Source organism: Labrus mixtus, chromosome 21 (assembly GCF_963584025.1).
Source record: "Labrus mixtus chromosome 21, fLabMix1.1, whole genome shotgun sequence".
Classification (NCBI taxonomy): domain Eukaryota; kingdom Metazoa; phylum Chordata; class Actinopteri; order Labriformes; family Labridae; genus Labrus; species Labrus mixtus.
The window spans coordinates 22,469,272-22,487,447 of NC_083632.1; the positions used below are offsets into that span (position 1 = coordinate 22,469,272).

An 18,176-nucleotide genomic window follows, 5' to 3' on the forward strand; every position below is an offset into this window, starting at 1 on the left:
ATATTTCAGTTTGAATAAAACTTAGGAGTCTTGTTCTTGGAGAATCAACACTTTCTTTTTTAACTTTTTTTTTAAACATTTCTGGTATTTTGTAAAAACTAAATCACCTTTTCATGTAGAAAATGAAAATGACAGATTTATTGAAAATACAAAGAAGCTGCAGCCTCCAACTATCTTCGATAGAATCTAAGCTACTGACTTAAAGGCTTTATATGCGATTTTCTGATCCAGCAGATGTCGCCCTTGAGCACCAGCATGAAACCAAAACAACTTGCGCTGCATTGTTGTGTTAGCATGCTAATGCTAGTGATCTTTATTATGCTCGTATCTTCACACTGCATGTAAATTTACCTGAAATGAGCGTGATCTAGAAACACAGTTAAGCAGTGAGTACAGTATGTTATTCTTCTTTTCTCTAGTCCCTCAATTAAACAACTTTTATACGAGAGGGGAGGAGTCAGCCGGCCGTCCGGGCGATGTAAACAAAGTGAAGATAGGACTCTGAAAACTCTGAAAACATCACAGACAGTGGGACTCGGGTGTTACACCCATTGTAGACAGTCATGACTCACAGAGTTATTTTCAGAGGATATACTTGATTTATATTACATTTAAGTGTGAAATATAAAGCATATAAAGCCTTTAAAATAAAAAATTAAATGTAATGTAAAGGGACTTACCCGATTTGCTTAAAGTAAGATGTCCATCAATGTGTAATGGTTGACTAAATGTGAAGCTAAAATCTGCAGCAGATTAGCTCAGTTTAGCTGAAAAATAGCTAGCTAGCCTAGCTATCGCAACAAAGTCTAATTTCTCGACCAAAAAAAAGTGTTTGAGTAATAAAATGTTATTTAACGTAATATTGTTTTCAACATGGGAAATAACTTCAACATCTCTATGTCCTTTTAAGACGACTCATTTAGCATTTGATAAAGCATGCTAGCTTTTCCCTCAGTTTACAGTCTGTGTGCTTAGCTAAGCCAAACGGTTCTAGCCAGATCTTCATATTAACCGTACAGACCTGAGAGAAGTCAAGAGCTTCACTCATTTCAGAGTAAAACTCAAAAAGTTATCAATAAAGACTTTCCAGAAACACTGGATTATTACCATGTTCCTTCAGTGCCTTGTTTTAAGGTGGATTGTTTTTCTCTTCTCAAGTGTGTGGAACAGTTCTTTCAGAAACAAAGAGGCAATTAGCGTATCAAGTGCAACCCAAAGTCTTTTTCCCTCCTGAACTGATTGTGGACTGTTATGATGTACCAGACCAAACATGTCACCACTACATCCGCAGTATCAAAGCCTTTATTCTTGTCTTGTCTTTGCCTATTTCCTGATCCCACTTCCCCTTCAAATAATGTCTTTCATTCAAATAAATGCTCAATCACAACAAACGAGGACTTGGTTAAAAGTCATTAATTACACTAAGTTTGAATCAATCTCGCTAACACCATGAGGGTCTTGGCGCTCACACCATGAGGGTCTTGGCGCTCAAACCATAAGGGTCTTGGTGCTCACATATTTGCCTCTGGGCTTGTGTCCGATGCTGGAGACTTTCCTGCTGGCGCTGCTCCTCAGCGACCCCGCCTTCAGCCTCACACTGTTGGGCAAACTCGCAGTCATTGCCTTCCCGTGTGGTTTCTCGACTGCCCTCGCTTCACAATGCTTTGAGTTTTGTTGGTTCTCACAAACACAGTAGCTCTCCCGGTCATGGGCTGGATGGTTTGAGCAGAACCACTTCATGGAGCCATAGAGGAGCTCTGCACAGCTGGAAATCGCTGCTATCACCCCAACGATGAAGTAGAAGCAGAGGAAGACGGTTTTCTCTGCGGGGCGGGAGGTGAAGCAGTCCACCGTGTAGGGGCAGGGGAAGCGGTTGCAGGGGAACTGGGCCTCCACCTTGAAGCCGTACAGATACCACTGCCCTACTAGAAACCCAACTTCGGCCAGTATTCTGAAGGCCACATTGACGACGTAAAACCTCCTGAAATGAAGGTCTGCTCTGGAGTCGCTGCTGTCACTCTGATGGACTTTAGACCTGTTGTTCCTCTTGTTGTCGTGATGCATGGCGTACATGAGGAACACTAGAGACGGCGTGGCGATCAGGACAATGTGAAACACCCAAAACCTGTACTGGGAGATGGGGAAAGCCATGTCATAGCACACCTGTTTGCAGCCCGGCTGGAGGGTGTTGCAGGCAAACTCTTCTTGCTCGTCATCAAACAGATCGCTGGCTACAGTTCCCAGGATTAAAATCCGAAAAACAAGCATGATTAAGAGCCAGAAACGTCCAAGCATGGGGGAGTGGGCCTGGAGGCTGTCAAAGAGCCCCCCGAGGAAGCCCCATTCACCCATGATTGAAAGTTGGGAGGTTTATCCACCTGTCCGTCTCAGAGCAAGAGCTGTCTTTGGTTAGAAATGTGTCTTATGATCTCCAACTCATGACAGATCAATCTACATGTCACAGGCTGGTCCAGGGTGCAATGACCTAAAATCAGATAATAAAAACTGGATTGTAAAATCATCAACAAAACGTTTGCAACTTCATGAGATGTTGAAAGGAAAACTTTGCACAGCTCCTACATTGCACCTTTAGTACATTTTGGGTTTTTTATATTTTATACTTTTAAATTCTATTTTATATATTGTAATATCTTCTTACACTGTATTATTTAAGTTGTCTCACTGGCAGCAGCTTCAGGTTAAAATCTGACTAAAGATCTTCAGTTTATAAAGTTTCTGTACTTTTTAAAACAGAAGGCATCCAAAAAAATTGAGAATATACAGTAGCCTATATAACCAACATTTAAGAGATTACATGAAAGGAATTGTAAGAAAAACAAACAATTGAAGAATTACACAATGGGGAGAAAAAAAATGCTTTGAAGCCAAGTCATTTCTAGGTTCATTTCTAGGTTTTCCAAGAACTTTTAACATTCTGAGAAATACATTCAGGCATGTATATTATGTGCCACTTGCAAATTATTCTCCACACATTTAACTTTATTTTAAAAGCATGACACTCATGAAAACTGATTCACCTAGTCATAAGCTTTTTTACTTGTGGAAGTATACTGACCGGCTGGTTGAACTTGTCACTCAGATTCAGCATTTCAAACAAGCTAGTTGCAACAGAACAGGTTGAGCTTGAGAGATTTCATTTACCTGATGCAGAGACGTGCACAGCACAGGAGCTGTTCTCCTAAAGCCTTAAAAAATGCCCTATCCCCTCTCAGGTACTTCCAAAGAAAAATTTAAACCGAGTGTGTCCACACCAGTTTATAATCCTCTCTCTGTCGGTCTGAGTGGTTTGGGGTTGAAGTTTGCCGTTACTTATAATTGTAAGGGCGGCACCAGTTTCAGGAAGTTCCTGTGGAGTCCTAATCTGCAGCCATCAAGAGTCCCAGACAAGAGAGATGTTTACCAAACTCTTGATGAGCATTTCAAGGAACTTCCTGTACCACCAGTTAACCCGCTCAAACGGGACATTGAGAGCATGCATAGAGCAACCTCTGTCCCAGTGACTCAATCAGTTAAGCTTTACAATACATACTTTTATTGACCTTGGAAGTCTTCTGCTGGCTGGCACTAAAACTCTTGCCCCACTATAACATTCTGAGTTAATATTTATGAAAAATGAATTTCACCTCTCCATTTATGTCTCCAGACAACCCTTAGAGTGTCTCTTCCACATGTGCTGCTGATGCTCCGCCCACTCCGTCACATTATATGAATATTCTGAGAAAACTTCCAAAATGAGTCAAAACCATCTACAGATTTTACGAGCCCTAATAGAAGCAAAACATGAAACTGGAAACACATTTTACAATGAATGCAAACAAGGTAGCTTTATTTCCAACAATAAAAAAAGAACAGCCATTGAAATATTTACAGGACAAGACAAAACACGTACAGGAAAATGGATTAGAAAAGGTGGTAAAAGTAGATCTCCAGAAAGGTAACATGAGGTCCAAGCAGTCAATAAATCAGAACATTTCTGTCTCTTCTGCCCTTGGACAGGACAGGGACCCTTTCTGGGATCAATGAATCACAACGAGGTCTATATAAGACACAACTTCTTCTAGAGAAAAAAGCACAGCTAATGTTAACAGACGGCACTAACTATGTGTAGCTTCTTAAAGAATTGGTCTTTAATACAAAATAGGTAGAAAACTATCGCATAAATGAATTTACTGAAATTTAAAAGTCGGAGTCGGAGTCCAAGTCCACGTTGTAGGTCACAGGTTTGCGGCCACGTGCGGGCTTATCACGCGGTGCCACGGCAACAGGAGCTTCTGCTTCCAGGTCTGAAACGTCAAAGCTGTCATCGTCCCACCTCTTAGTTTTCTACAAGAACAGAGAATAAATAAGTTGAAAAAAAAAACAACCTTCATAGTGATTCATGTTTAATTAGAGACATCAATCAATTTTTATTTGTATAGCGTCAACTCATAACAAGTGTTATCTCAAGACACTTTACAAAAAGCAGGTAAAAGACCTTACTCATTGTTATGTTACAAAAAGCAGGTAAAAGACCTTACTCATTGTTATGTTACAAAGATCCGGCCTATCCATCATGAGGACTTTAGCAAAGCAGCAAAAGTTGAAGTGGTTAGAAAAAACTGTCTTATTAAAAAGGCAGAAATCTTCAGCTGGATCCCCGGCTCATGACGAAACAGCCTTCACAGGCCTAGACTGCATCGGGCTTGGAAAGGGATAGGGGGAGAGATGGGATAAAATGCATGTCTGAAATCAGTGTCAAAACCGACCTTGCCAGCTGCAGTTGTTTTGGCCTTGAGGCGAGACATGAGGTCGTCGGAGCTGCTGTCGGAGTCATCACTGACGTTTTGTTTGCGTTTGAGGGCGGGCTTTGCCTTTGTTACTTTGATTTCCTCCTCCGAGTCACTGGAGCCAAATGACGGTATCTTCTTGGTGGATGTGTTGGAAGAAGGTTTGGGCTTTGACAGAGCATCTAGGATGGATGGCTGCTTCACATCTATGAGAAATGATCAGGAAACAACAGTAGTTATGCAGAGTATGGGCCGGATGCTGTGATTGATGTAGTACAATTATTGTTACATTTTAACTGAAGTCATTGGTACTTCTTAATCTGAGCAACACAACTCTCACTGCGCTCACTCCCTCATATGCAGGAGGAGTCATTACCTGCAGCCTTCTTCTTGGATGCAGCTGGTTTCTTGGCAGCAGGAGCTTTCTTGGGTGCAGTCTCTTTGGTTTTACGTTGAACTGGAGCCTTGGGTGCAGGCTCATCCGACTGAGCTGCGGATTAAAACAAATAGAAAAAAGTTCAACATTAGAAATTAGACTAACATTTTCCAAAGCTCATGATAAGACAGTACCAAGAAGAAGAAAAAACTTACAGCTTGACTTGGTTTCAGATTTTTTTACAGTCGATTTACTTTTCGTAACCTTTTTCCTGCAAAGAAGGGACACACGATCAGTTTAGAGGTAAATATGAAGCTGACCGAAAAAAAAAGTTTGATGTAAAAGCAGCCTGAGGCCGTGTTCACACTGGACTTCAGCCCCTTTGGAGAGCTTATGTGCGAGTGTTCTGTAACCTTGACAACAGGATCTAGCCTACGGTGCAACCGTGCCGGTGCCGTCCGGAGAACAACGCATCAATTTAGCACAGAAAAGAACAAACAGGACGGGAAGTCAGACACTGATACAACATTAAAATATCGGTTTATTTTCAGAATAACACCCTCCGTTTTGACGGTTCAGAAAAACGACCGTTTGTGTATTTGTTTACGTGTTTATAAGGTTTTTATTGAGTTTTATACAACGTACATCGTATTATCTCGTGCTGTCATGAGCGAATCTGTAAAATTACCACGGAAATTCCTTTGTCTCCGTACTCCAGCTGTCCAGCTGTGCTCTCCGTGCTGCAGACTGAGAACACAGCCGGTGGGTGTTGACGGATGAGGATGTACGGACCCGTAACAGACCGGAGCAGACACGCAATGCACACATATCTGGTGGAAGTTCACAGTTTTTGAGTGCATGACATCTTTTTGGGCACCGGTAGCTAGGGACGTAGGTTACTACTCGTCCTGATTGGTCAGCTGTCAGAAAAGCGCTTGATGTCACCCAGCGCTTTTCTGAAAAGTTGAAATAATTCAACTGAAAAAGGCGTCGGGCACAGCGCTTTTTGAAAAGGCATCATACTTTTTCTATAGGCTTGTAAAATCAGTATGTAAAAAAGGCGCTGGCAGTTGAAAAAAGTAGTCAAGTGTGAACACGGCCTTATGCAATAAATGTAATACTCACGCAGGTTCTGTTTTTTTTGGAGGTGGGGCAGGAGAGTCCACATCACTGTCAGCCATGGCGCTGGGGTCTGGAGAGAAGTCGTCATCATCACTGGTTAAAACGTTCCGTTTCGGAGCTTTATTCTTCACCAAGTCATCAAATTCATCCTCACTGCCAGACAGGCTGTACTTCACCGCAGCTTAACAAAAGGAAATAAAGAAACAAGAATGTTTAAGTGGAGTTCTCCTGAAATAGATGATAAGTAATCAAACAGCTTAATTGGCATAATGGAGCTAATTAGCCTCAGGAAATGAGCTGTACGAGTGTTGTTATTACATCATCACAAACTTTTCTGGACAGATAACATCTTGTTTAGCAGTTTGAAGAGTTTTAAAACAGTCTCTCTTAGTGTAAGCAAACAGTCAAATCAGAGGATCAAATCAGATAGCACAGAAGTAATATGGATTCAGAGAGTTGTCGGGGACATCTTCGGGCGTACCTTTAGATTTGCGATCAACCCGTGCTCTGGGGGCAACCACTTCTTCTGTCTGCAGTCCACTGTCTGACATAACGTCCATCTCGTCATCATCTGACCATGGATTTGTCTTGATAACGGGCTTGAACTGCAGAGTGCTCTGCCTGTTTGTCTTAGAAGCTGCTGCAGAGGAGCAAGTTAAAGAGATCTTTATCAAAAACGGAGCATTCTTACAGAAGTTTTAGAGGCACGGGGTGCAACCTGTAATAATCCATCGACATGAATCATGATGGCCGCGTTTATTGGGAATGCTATGTGCTAAAAGGATTATTATAAAAAAAAAAAAAAAAAACTTTACAGCTAGCTAAAATGGACAAACAACCTCATTCTCTTCCTGCGTCATTGCAGTCTATTAATTATCTACACACCTAGCAGTAGGGTGGAATTATCCCCGTGTTAACCAAAACAGAAATTATTTTATCTTTTTTTGCTAGCTCAAGCACTTTCACAAGTCAAAGAAGCAGATTCTTATCTGATATGCTGGGATGATCTTATTCCTGCTAGGTATAATTAACAGTTACACAATCTCATCTAATCTCTGAATCACAATGTCCTCATGTAACGGGTGTGGTTAGCTTTTTTACTTCTGCTTTCTCAGTGCAGGGTGATGAAACAAGATCATTTGCAGATGATTTTCTAGGGTCATTGTTAGAAATAACTACATGTTCATTTTTTTCAGACGTTGATAAGGACAATTTGTTTTTCACACAGAATTCCATTTGTTGGTACAGCTGCCACTCTCACCTTTTTCCTTTGCCTGAGTTTTAGTCTTCTTGCTGAGTCGTGCAGCCAAACTGATCTTCTCACTCGGCATGCCGTTCTCTTCATTCTCTGCATTTTCTCCAAACTCCATCTTCATCACCACGTCTTCACTCTGCAATTACAGTAAGAGGTTAGGCGTACTGTAATGTTATGTACTGGAGCACATACAAGAACTTCAACCAACAAATCAGTTTTTGAGAGCAATTTGTACTAATTTCAAAGGGCACACCTTGAGTCTCTTGCCTCCTCCTTTCTTCAGTTCAGCTTTCTTGTTAGCTTCAGCTTTCATGGTGCTGGTGATGCGTGGGACAACACGCCGACCCTGCGGCGTTGGCAGAGTCTCGTTCTTCACCTTCACCTTCACTGCCCTTCCTTTTCCTTTTCCACTCACCACTTTTGTAACAGCCATGTTGTCAACATCCTTTTCTTTTTGCTCCAACCTCTGAAGACAGGGAGGAAACGTTTCACAACAAGATTCAGGAGGGAATACGATTTAGAGACAACTAACTCGGATGCAAACAGAGGGTTGGATTGTCATGTAGGCAGGTTACACTGCACATTATTATATAATGACCAAGGAGCACTATGGACTGGATTTAGAGAGTAAACAAATGCAGGCAGAAAGAGGCAGTACCTCCAGTTCCTCAGAGAAAGCAGCAAGGTCCTCCTTCCACAGGTCTGCTGGAGTCTTCTGCTTCAGGGTGTTCAGCTCCGTCATCTACAGATCAGATATCATTTAAAAAGAAAACAAAGAGAGAGAGAGAGTCTATTTTTAATGCCATTGTTAAAGTTGGAACCATATTTCAGAATATATACAATAATGGCAGAATATCACACCTTAGCATCCCTCTGTTTGCAAAGCTCCTCCTTCTTCTCTTTGGTGAGGAACCACATGGGCATGCTCAGCAGGTAGTTGTAGTCTGGCCCGCTGGTGTCCTCCTGCCCTGCTTCTTCCTCTTCGTCATTGTCCATCTCCTCAACATACTAAGAACATGAATACAAAAACATATTATTTCCTTAGATGAAGGCCCTTAATTAGTATTACTCATTATTGAAGTGATAAAAAAACACTTAGGCAACGATTACACAATAACAATCCTCTGAAAAACTGAATAATTTCTCATGTTCTTTTTAAATAAAATGTAAAAACATTTTTTTTAAAATATATTGCGTTTAGACAACAACATCTCGATAACAACCACCGTGCACACGTATCTGCAAAAACAACTAAAATTACGGTGTTATACATGCCAAGCCAGAGGTTGGCGTTTATTTGTAATGAAAGATGACATGCATCTGCACTCCTTGCAGAGCGGCGACCTGTAAGAAATACTAACACACACACACACACACGTTTGTGTGGACGGACAATGAGGTGGGGTTACTACTCCAGTGACCCTAAACCACAAAGAGTAGATTTTGGCACGCTGGTGGGGCAGTGGTTAGAGCGCCTGCCCCATGTACGGAGGCTGTGGTCCTCTAAGCGGGCGGCCCAGGTTCAAATCCAACCAATAGCTCATTTTCCACATGTCATTCCCCACTCTCTCCCTGATTTCAGACTCTATGCCATTAAATCAATTCTGATATGATCGTGACATGTCTGTCACTTCGAAGTGCGTAACAATAAAAATAAAAATTAAATTAAAAAAAAACCACCTCGGAGCCATCATGTTCTCAAAGTTTATAAAATTAATGAATTGTAAAGTATAAATGTAGCCTAATTCTATCGTTGCAAAGTACTACATAGTACATTATTACATAGTATTAATAGCTTATCAACGATATGATGATGAGGGGGTCCTTGAAAAAATTTCTCACCTGAAAGGGGTCCATGGTCTAAGAAAGTTTGAGAACCCCTGATGTAAAGGACCAGCCAAAGCAAAAGGTAATCGTTTTGACTAAAATCTTTGTTGTGGCCTTAGTTTGAAGTGATTTACCTTCTCTTGAGCCTGTTTCCAAGATTTGACTGGATCGGAGTCGTAGCCCATCTCCTGCAGCATGCGGATCAGTTCCTTCTTCGCCTTGTTCTCTACAAGTGGATCGAAAGCATTAGAACTTATGGTGGAAAATCAAGACACTTTCTAGATTCCCTTAGATATGAAAGAAATGATAATCAAAGGGTGATCATCATTATAAACCTTTTAAACATTTGAGAGGTGTTCTGAATAATAAAGTCATAAAAAACCTTGGTTAGTTGTAATGTACATGTTCAAATGTGTTATGGCTTTATGCAGCAAAACATGTTAACAAGCTACTAACCGATAACCAAGGTGCCCTCGATTTTCTCCAGGATGAAGCGGGCCTGGTTGCTGAGTTTTGCATTCTCAGCTCCCAGCATGCCCGCCAGCCAGTCCTTCCTCAGCACATAGTACTTCAGCCTCAACTCAAAGAAGTCCTTGAGGATATCCTGCACAGACTCAAATTTGTTCAGGCTGCCCACATGGTCGAACAGAACCTAAAAAGAAAAGAAAAACATACTAAGTACTGCAGAAACGCTTTCTGAAATGCTGTGTTTTTGGTATTGCAGTATTTACCATCGAGTTACAGGTGAGCGTGGTCTGAAGTTTGAAAACTTTATGGAGACCTGCAGCCTCGGCCTCCATTAGCTTCTCCTCTGACATCTTGACCACAAAGCGAACAGTGGTATCGGTGTGGTACTCCTTGTAGTCTGTGATCAGAGCGGGGACTTTGTCTGTGCCGTTCAACATCGGCTCCAGCACATTCTCCTTGTAGGCCTACAAAAAAGACAATAATGTGGAGAGTACTTTAAATATTTATATATATAAATATATATTATTATTACAATCATATCTAGAGAAAGGAGCAAGGAAGAGGATGGACAAAGCAGTTATAGACTGACCTGTGTCCAGGATTTGACAGGCAACTCTGAGATCTCGATTGTTGTGGAATCGATTATAGACACCTCTCCGCTGATCAAATTCTGGTTGTACGCCAGCTGCTCAATTGTACCTTTGAAGCCCTTGTAGCTTGGAAGCTATGGTAGAAAAAAAAACACATTACATGAATACTAGAAGACAAAAAAGTCTCAGAGACTTAAAACAGTTATTTCCTTCCTTACCATGGGCAGAGGCTCTTCTCCATTTAGCATGCGGTGAATGTTGATTACGATCTCCCGGATGTTGAAGTTGGGGATCTTGCTGGCCCAGCCTGTTCCGATTCCTTCAGCACCGTTCACCAGCACCATGGGGATGATGGGCATGTACCACTCAGGCTCTACACGCTGGTTGTCGTCATAGTTGTACTTGAGCAGGTTGTCGTCCAATGATGGAAAAACAAGGCGAGCAAGGGGGCTGGAAGAACGAAACATTGAGATTTTTTTTTTTTAGTTCAATGGCAGCATAAACCACAAAATGACCTGCTTTATTTATTTTGTCAAACTGCATGCAGGAGGCATCTGGTTGTTTGAGTCAGTGATCAGGCTGCTGACCTGAGCATGGTGAAGATGTATCGAGGGCTGGCCGAGTCCTTGCCACCGTGCAGCCTGGTTCCAAACTGACCCATAGGCTGCAGCAGATTCAAGTTGTTGCTTCCCACAAAGTTCTGGGCCAAACCGACAATGGTCGCCATCAGAGAGACCTGAAGAAGGAAAGGAGATGGCAGGATTAAATTATCAGTATTAGAATTACAAAATGTTAGGTATCAGCACTGTAAAAATATAGCTAACACTTCTCACGGGTAGCATTAGCTGCATGTTTCCTATCAGAGGCTGCTTTGTATTTTTGGAATTCCAAGAATACAATATACATTTTTTTTTACCAGAAAAACATTGTAAATCTAACCAGACCTTGCAACCAATTTCAAAGAGGGCAGAATTTGAAAACATGTTTGGAAATGTGTATTAGCATCTCACCTCTCCATGGTGGTAGGCGGACATCTCAGCCACAGAGCCGGCCAGCTGGGCAACCTTCACCTCCCGCTTGTCCTTCCTCTTAAAGCAGCACATCAGAACCTTCCTCTGGCCTGGTTTCAGACCTAACACACACAAACACAGACACACATCAGACCACTTTCACACCCCACAGGGTTGCTCCAGGGTTAAAGATGTTTCTTTGATTATTTCACACACCATCCACCAGGCAGGGGATTGACCTCTCATTGTCCGAGTTGGAGAAAAGGACGAGCTCTTTGTTGACAAAGTCGTTGTAGGAGAGAGAGTTAGTGGACTGGCCATACAGGTAGTCCTGTGAAGAGATGGCAAAACAAAGAATTTAACAGAAAGCAGCGATAAGGTATTAACACAAAGTGAACTCATTGTTGGGACGTTACCTCCGGCAGGTTGTGCTCCCTGCGCTGGCGCCTGTTTACCATGAAGTTCGTCAGCCACTCCTTTCTCTCGTCCACTTTCTTCCTGCTAAAGGCCTTCGTAAAGAAAAAGAAAAAAAAAAAATCACTTACCTAACCTATAATAATAATAATCTTTATTTATAGAGCACTTTTCAAAAACAAGTTACAAAGTGCTTTACAAGGACAGCAAATATAAAAACAGGCAGGTCATAGAATAATAAACAAGGCAAGATTAAGGAATTAAAATCACTTAAAGATGTAAAATCCCTTTTAAAAGAACTGTAAAATACATATAATTCTTTTAAAGGAAAATAGTAACAATTTAAAATCAACAAAAATCAGGAAAGGCTCACCGGAAAAAGTGTGTCTTAAGAAGTGACTTAAAAGAGATGAGTGATTCTGTCAACCTGATCTCCTCGGGCAGGTTGTTCCAGAGTCTTGGAGCCCTCACAAAAAATGCTCTATCCCCTTTTGTTTTTAATTTTGCATTTGGAACCACCAGGAGACCTCTGCCCGAGGATCTCAATGTGTGTGTAGGTTTGTAAGGTAGTAAAAGGTCTGATATACTAATAGATGAATTCTGATTTTTGATACAACATATGGTTATAAAAGGGTTAACATGACAGCACAATGTCTGATACATTTCATTTTAAATTTGACATGATCGAGCCAAACTGAGGGGTCAAATCTTACAAGGGTGATAGCCTCATCGTCTTCAGGGCCGCCGTACTTGAATGGGATTCGGTGTCTCTCCATATCAGAGAAGTACTCCTTGGCTTCCTGCGATGTGCTGGTTCCCAAACCTGGAAACAAAGGGAAGAAACTCTGTTAGATATAGCACTAAAATAAACCTTGACACTACCGTGACATTAACCACGTATGAAGGGCTGCTTACTTGTCAGTCTTACTACCACACAGGGGTTTAAAACAAACCTTTGTAGTATTTTATTTTCCAAGATTTGATGTTGGACACTGTAGCCTTCCATTCATCGAATTCGGGGATACTGTAGAAGGACATGTGAGTTTTCTTGAAAGTCACCTAAAGAGCAGGAAAATAATAAGAAAATGTTGAATCAATATTAACAAAGGTGAGAAATTTAAGTTTAGAATATGACAACCATCAGATTGGGATCATGAAAAGTGTTATTTGTATATAAATTGCAGAAATATTGTAAAAACAAGAAACCACCAGCACTACTTGGGTTTTGACAGCAGATGGTAGTGTTGTTGTTGTTGTTGATTACTCATCAGCTGGAAAACACATTTATTCCACATTTGTCGCTCTTTCCCCAAATCATTTCACCACTCTCCATACTTTTTCCACCAATCACTTGTCAACCACAGCTTAACTACCTACCAAGTCCTTTAAAGACATACCTTGATGATGGGAGTGATGAACTCTTCCAGGAAGTTGTGGCGCAGCAAAGAGGGCCAGTTATGGTGGATGAAGTTGATCAGCAGGCCTTTAATGTGGGAGCCATCTTGATCCTGAGGTAATAATATATAAATAAAGTCAAATGGATTCAAAGTCATCTGTTTATGATTGATATCACTTCAATATAATATGGAATACAAAATGACTTGGAAATGTGAAGTAAATTAATGACAAGAAGTCCAAGATGAAATAAAAGATCAGATGGAACTGCTGGCACACCTGATCTGTCATGATCATGAGCTTGCCATAACGCAGAGACTTAAGGGATTCGGGGTCGCTGTAGTTCTTCTTGTATTGAAGGCCAAGGATTTTAATGACGTTGTTGATTTCAGCATTCTCCATGATCTAATGAGGAAGATAAACATGTTTCAATCTGATGATGCTTAGCACGGTTTCTCATATTCAACCCATTGTTATGTTTATTCATCTTTTTTTTTTTTTTTTACAAAACTACAAATGTATCCATGAAACGTCTACAGGTCTAATGCTTGAACATACAGCTGGGTCTAACCTGTTTGAGTGAGGCCTCCCTCACGTTCAGCATTTTTCCTCTGAGAGGGAAGACACCATAGCGGTCCCTTCCCACCACTCCCAAGCCAGACACAGCGAGTGTCTTGGCTGAGTCTCCCTCAGTGAGGATCAGTGTGCAGCCGATGGAATTCTTCCCACCTGCCAGAATACATATTAACTTCAGGATTAGGGAAACTAATTTGCATTCTTATAAGGCTTTAAAATAAAAATAAATAAAAAAGAGGTTTGTACACAGTACCTGCTTCATTGGCATCATCCAATTTAGGCACCCCTTTGACTCTTGTGTGTTTAACAGCTGAGCATTTCTTGTTGAGCTGGGACTGTGCCTTGAACTTTACCCAGTTCATGATGCTTTCCACAATCCCACAGGAAGTAGCCTTAAGGAAGTAGAAAATGCAGATTTATAAGTGGAATCCGAGTGATGACACTTTTGAACATAAAGAAGCAATGCCAGTGTCATTTTGATTAGCACCTGTTTCATGAACTTTTCACCGAGAGGACAAGTGGAGCCAAAGGTCTTCTGCTGCAGAGTCATGTTCTCTTTGGTCTGAGAGTCAAAGGTTGGGTTCTCAATCAGGCAGTTGACAAACAGCCACATGTGGTTCTTTACCTGGAGGCAGATGAGTGGAGCATACTCAGATATGCAATAATGACAACAACGTTGTCACATATTTGTATCACACACTCAGGTATGAGGTTACGATAGGATGACTGTACCTGGAAAGGCTTGACGGCCACTCCAGCTTTGTTCTTCTTCTTCACTATTTCAACGATCTTGCTGACCACCTGGTCACACACATAGTCAACGTGCCTCCCTCCCTGAGGACAAACACAAGATCCCATTTACAGAATAAACGTCATAAGTCTTAATCACAGTGACACAAAGTGGCCGGGAGAGCAGCCAAACTTGTACTTAGCTGACAAAGGACCCTGGGCTACAAGCTTCATCTAGTCTTAAAAAATACATAGCTGCTCCAAGATTTAATTTTAAACATGGCTGACAACACAAGATAAATGGAAATTGGCGCTCAGTATTCCAGCACTTCTACAATTAAATAATTGGTTGAGCAGAACATCCAATCAACCAATACAATCCAAGCTCAATCAATCACTCTCTTACACACATATATACACATTAAATGCATTATAAACTATGTGATACACCTCAACATTACCTTGGTCGTGGCAATACTGTTGACAAAGCTGACTTGATGGAAACCTTTCTCACTCATGGTGAGGCAGACTTCCCAGCGCTCGTTGACAACCTCATGGACCACAGTGAGGGGATTGCCAACCTCATCCACTTTGTCCTTCAAATACATGTCCACGTAGTTACGGAAACCTGTGATCTAGAATACAAGACGAGCGGTATTAATGATAGCATGATCGCACCCCTGCAGACTTTTAAATGGTAAACGTTAATGAGTGGGCAAATAAAAGACTGAAGAAAATCACATTATGTGGTTATGCCATCCTGTATGTAACATTTAAATTCCCAAATACCAAATCAACACTTTGTAAAATCTAAACTGTGAGAATATCATTATTTATATGTAGCTGCTCAAAAGCTTTAAAATATATTTTTATAAAGACTTTTTATAGAGACTGAAATCCTCAAGACATCTCTTTTAAAACTGACTCATAATGTTTAAAAGAGAAATTCAACATGTTCTTATTTGGTAAGGGATAACTGATGGAAAGGTGTCTGACAGACAGAAACAGACCAAAAAGGGGGAAACAAGGAAGTGAAACAACAGTAACTTACTGGCAGCTTCTTGCCATTGAAGAACACACGGACACCCTTAGAGGCTCCGGCAATGTCGTAAGCTCTCCTGGTCATCAGAGCCACCGTGTCTTTGTCCAGGATGGTCATTTTAAATTTGGGCAGGTCAGGCTTGAAGGTGATGCAAGTAAATTCCTCTTTGCCAAAGGGAGTGATTTTAGGCTCCTCTGTCCTAGCCATGTTGTCATACCAGGTCTGGGAAAAACAAGGATGTGCTTTAAAAGGACATTTCTCCATTTACATATTACAATGATAAACACAAGAACTAAATTGGGTTTTACATCCTTCATACCTGCTTGAAGTTTCTCTTTGACTCTTTACAGGCGGTCTCTACAGTGAACTTTGTGCTAAAGATGTTGCACAGCTTAGCACCGTATCCATTGCGACCACCTGAAGAACAAGTTTTTGAGTTAAACACGGCTGCTACTTCTTTATACAAACCACTAAATGTTCATAGTTTGCAAAACTTGCATTATGTGTTTTTATTGTGGAGTCTAGATTGCGATATGTTTTTATTCATTATATAATTATTAATCCATACTAAATATATTTCAGTTTAATTTGTAATATTTTAACTTCCCATTTTAGTCCCCCTGTTGGACTCTTAAGGAGATTTATTTTATGCGATTCATTGGTGAGATACTGAAAGTTACCAAAACTAGAGAAATAAAACATTGATGGTAAAAAAAAACCAAAAAAAACATTTTCATTCAAAGTCATTAATTGATATAATGGTATAAAAAAAAAGGTATAAAACAAAATAGGTGTCAGATTTTCTAGAATCATTCCAGTCTCACCAGTGACTTTCTTCTGGTCATCATCGTAGTTACTGGAGGTGAGCAGCTGTCCAAAGATGAGAGCAGGCACAAACACCTTCTCCACCTGGTGCAAAACCACAGGAATACCCTTCCCGTTGTTCCACACACTGATGGTGTTGTTTTCACTGAAAGGAAAAACACACACACATTTAATGATGTGCCACTGTGATACTAAAGAGAGCAGTTGACCTTGAAATGAGATGGGGCTATGAGTTGAGACATTTCTAAGAATGGAGATGTTAGATTAGTTCATATTTGACATTACTCACACATCAATGTTGATCTTAATGCAGGACATGCTTTTATCCCTCTGCTTGTTGTCAGCTGCATTTACTGTAAAGATAAAAGAAAAATTGAAATTAGTTGATGTCAATAGTAATGAGGACCAAAAATGTCTCATCACATTAAGATTATTTACTCACCTAGGATCTCATCAAAAATCTTGTAAAGCCCAGGAACAAATGTCACATCACGGCAGTTCAGTTCAGCCTCCTCTTCATCATACACCCACATTTGCTGAGGAGAGAGAACTAGTTACTTCCAAGGCCTAGCATAAATGTGTTACGTTCAAACCATTAATGTGTTGTTTGTCAATTTAACATCTTGCACCTGCGCAGTAGGTTCAATATTCATACCTCATATGGTCCACCCACATGAAGTGCTTTGAGATGAACCCAAGGATGTAAATCAATAAAGGTTTATGATAGAGACCATCGGTTACAAAGGCTCAGACATTGCTCAGTGACTTCCTACCTGGGTGACAGGCTCAACAGAGCCGATGTAGGAGTCCGGCCGGAGCAGAATGTGCTCCAACTGCGTCTTCTTTTGATAGATCCTTTCCACTGACAACCTTTTCGGATCTTTCTTCGTCTTTTCCACAGGCTTGTTTTCAAAGAAGGACTGTTGACAGTGACAGAGGATTTTCTTTTAGGTGAATTTCCATGTGTTGCAGTCATCACTAAAGAAGGTTTCCCTTTTGTGTTTTATTGATCTTGTTTAGACTGACCGACAAAATCTGCAAATATCACTGGCTGAATAAATGTAATATGTGCATGTGGTACCCAAAAGTGATTAAGAAAACATTTTATTGTATTGCTACGGGATTTAAAACACAGACATTATACATTTTAACAATAAATAGAAATATCAAAATTGTCACAATGAGTGAAATCCCTCAATCGACGTTACCGTTTGTCCCAAATGCATGTAAAGTTTTTTTGTTATAGGAAGAGATTTTTAAACACTGTTGAGGGAGATTGTTAGCAAACTGGCTAATGGTTATAGATCATAACATCGACATGGTTTCTGATGATGCGCCGTGTGCCCTGAAGGGAAGTTATTTCGTACAATATTTACAGACTATGCTTCAACACCGTTTTATCGACTAATGTGTGTATCTGCATTTTAACATCACATGCAGAGATGTCATTAAAGTAGATATAGGTGACTGGAATCAGCTCAATGTTGTACTTAACTATGTAAGCTAACTAATTTTAGCCATTGCTAAGTCTCATTGTATAAATAGCAGGGAAAAACTTTCTGGAGATAACGGATATCGAAGTAACAACTTTACCTTCAGTGGTTCGGCCATTTTTCTTCTATTTACTGCAAAAACCCGCAGTTACTTATTAAAAGTTTATTGCTAACGCTAGCTAAACAACTCCCTCCTCGCTCTTAATAATACGCGCTGCACTGAAACGTTTCGTGGTCCAAAATTCAAAACTTGGAGGAAACCGCTCC

At 40.7% G+C, this 18,176-nt stretch overlaps 2 protein-coding genes across 4 annotated transcripts; both read right to left on the reverse strand.

Annotated features, from left to right (window-relative positions):
- Positions 1–1,286: 1,286 nt before the first annotated feature.
- On the reverse strand, positions 1,287–3,472 carry LOC132955668 (gap junction delta-3 protein-like). 2 transcript variants are annotated; one of them, XM_061028606.1, is made up of 2 exons: positions 3,163–3,472; positions 1,287–2,485 (listed from the first exon to the last, which is right to left on the reverse strand). In XM_061028606.1, the coding sequence occupies exon 2, from the start codon at positions 2,350–2,352 to the stop codon at positions 1,489–1,491; it is 864 nt and encodes a 287-aa protein (XP_060884589.1). In that variant the 5' UTR covers positions 2,353–2,485; positions 3,163–3,472; the 3' UTR covers positions 1,287–1,488. The 2 variants fall into 2 exon arrangements, with proteins under 2 accessions (XP_060884589.1, XP_060884590.1); XM_061028607.1 differs by having other exon boundaries at positions 3,077–3,472.
- A 346-nt stretch (positions 3,473–3,818) lies between these two features.
- top2a (DNA topoisomerase II alpha) lies at positions 3,819–18,176 on the reverse strand. Of its 2 annotated transcripts, none has more exons than XM_061027780.1 (35): positions 18,010–18,176; positions 17,190–17,336; positions 16,859–16,952; positions 16,706–16,769; positions 16,416–16,561; positions 15,911–16,008; positions 15,601–15,813; positions 15,011–15,184; positions 14,553–14,654; positions 14,308–14,445; positions 14,074–14,212; positions 13,816–13,973; positions 13,524–13,649; positions 13,247–13,357; positions 12,803–12,908; positions 12,563–12,672; positions 11,852–11,944; positions 11,652–11,766; positions 11,436–11,557; positions 11,013–11,161; positions 10,644–10,875; positions 10,425–10,559; positions 10,099–10,299; positions 9,824–10,019; positions 9,502–9,593; positions 8,402–8,548; positions 8,199–8,282; positions 7,794–8,006; positions 7,547–7,676; positions 6,767–6,922; positions 6,289–6,466; positions 5,379–5,434; positions 5,164–5,277; positions 4,767–4,993; positions 3,819–4,344 (listed from the first exon to the last, which is right to left on the reverse strand). In XM_061027780.1, exons 1-35 carry the CDS (start codon positions 18,025–18,027, stop codon positions 4,198–4,200), a joined length of 4,731 nt encoding a protein of 1,576 aa, XP_060883763.1. In that variant the 5' UTR covers positions 18,028–18,176; the 3' UTR covers positions 3,819–4,197. The 2 variants fall into 2 exon arrangements, with proteins under 2 accessions (XP_060883763.1, XP_060883762.1); XM_061027779.1 differs by having other exon boundaries at positions 6,767–6,925.

What these genes read in the sequence shown, in the direction of transcription:
- LOC132955668 (XM_061028606.1), bottom strand. Translation starts at nt 2,352, where the DNA reads ATGGGTGAATGGGGCTTCCTCGGGGGGCTCTTTGACAGCCTCCAGGCC.
- top2a (XM_061027779.1), bottom strand. An exon ending in CTGTCAAATCCTGGACACAG is followed by an intron (nt 10,300 to 10,424) that starts GTCAGTCTATAA and finishes TCTTTTTTGTAG; the next exon opens with GCCTACAAGGAGAATGTGCT. An exon ending in CCAAAAAAAACAGAACCTGC is followed by an intron (nt 5,435 to 6,288) that starts GTGAGTATTACA and finishes CCTTCTTTGCAG; the next exon opens with GAAAAAGGTTACGAAAAGTA.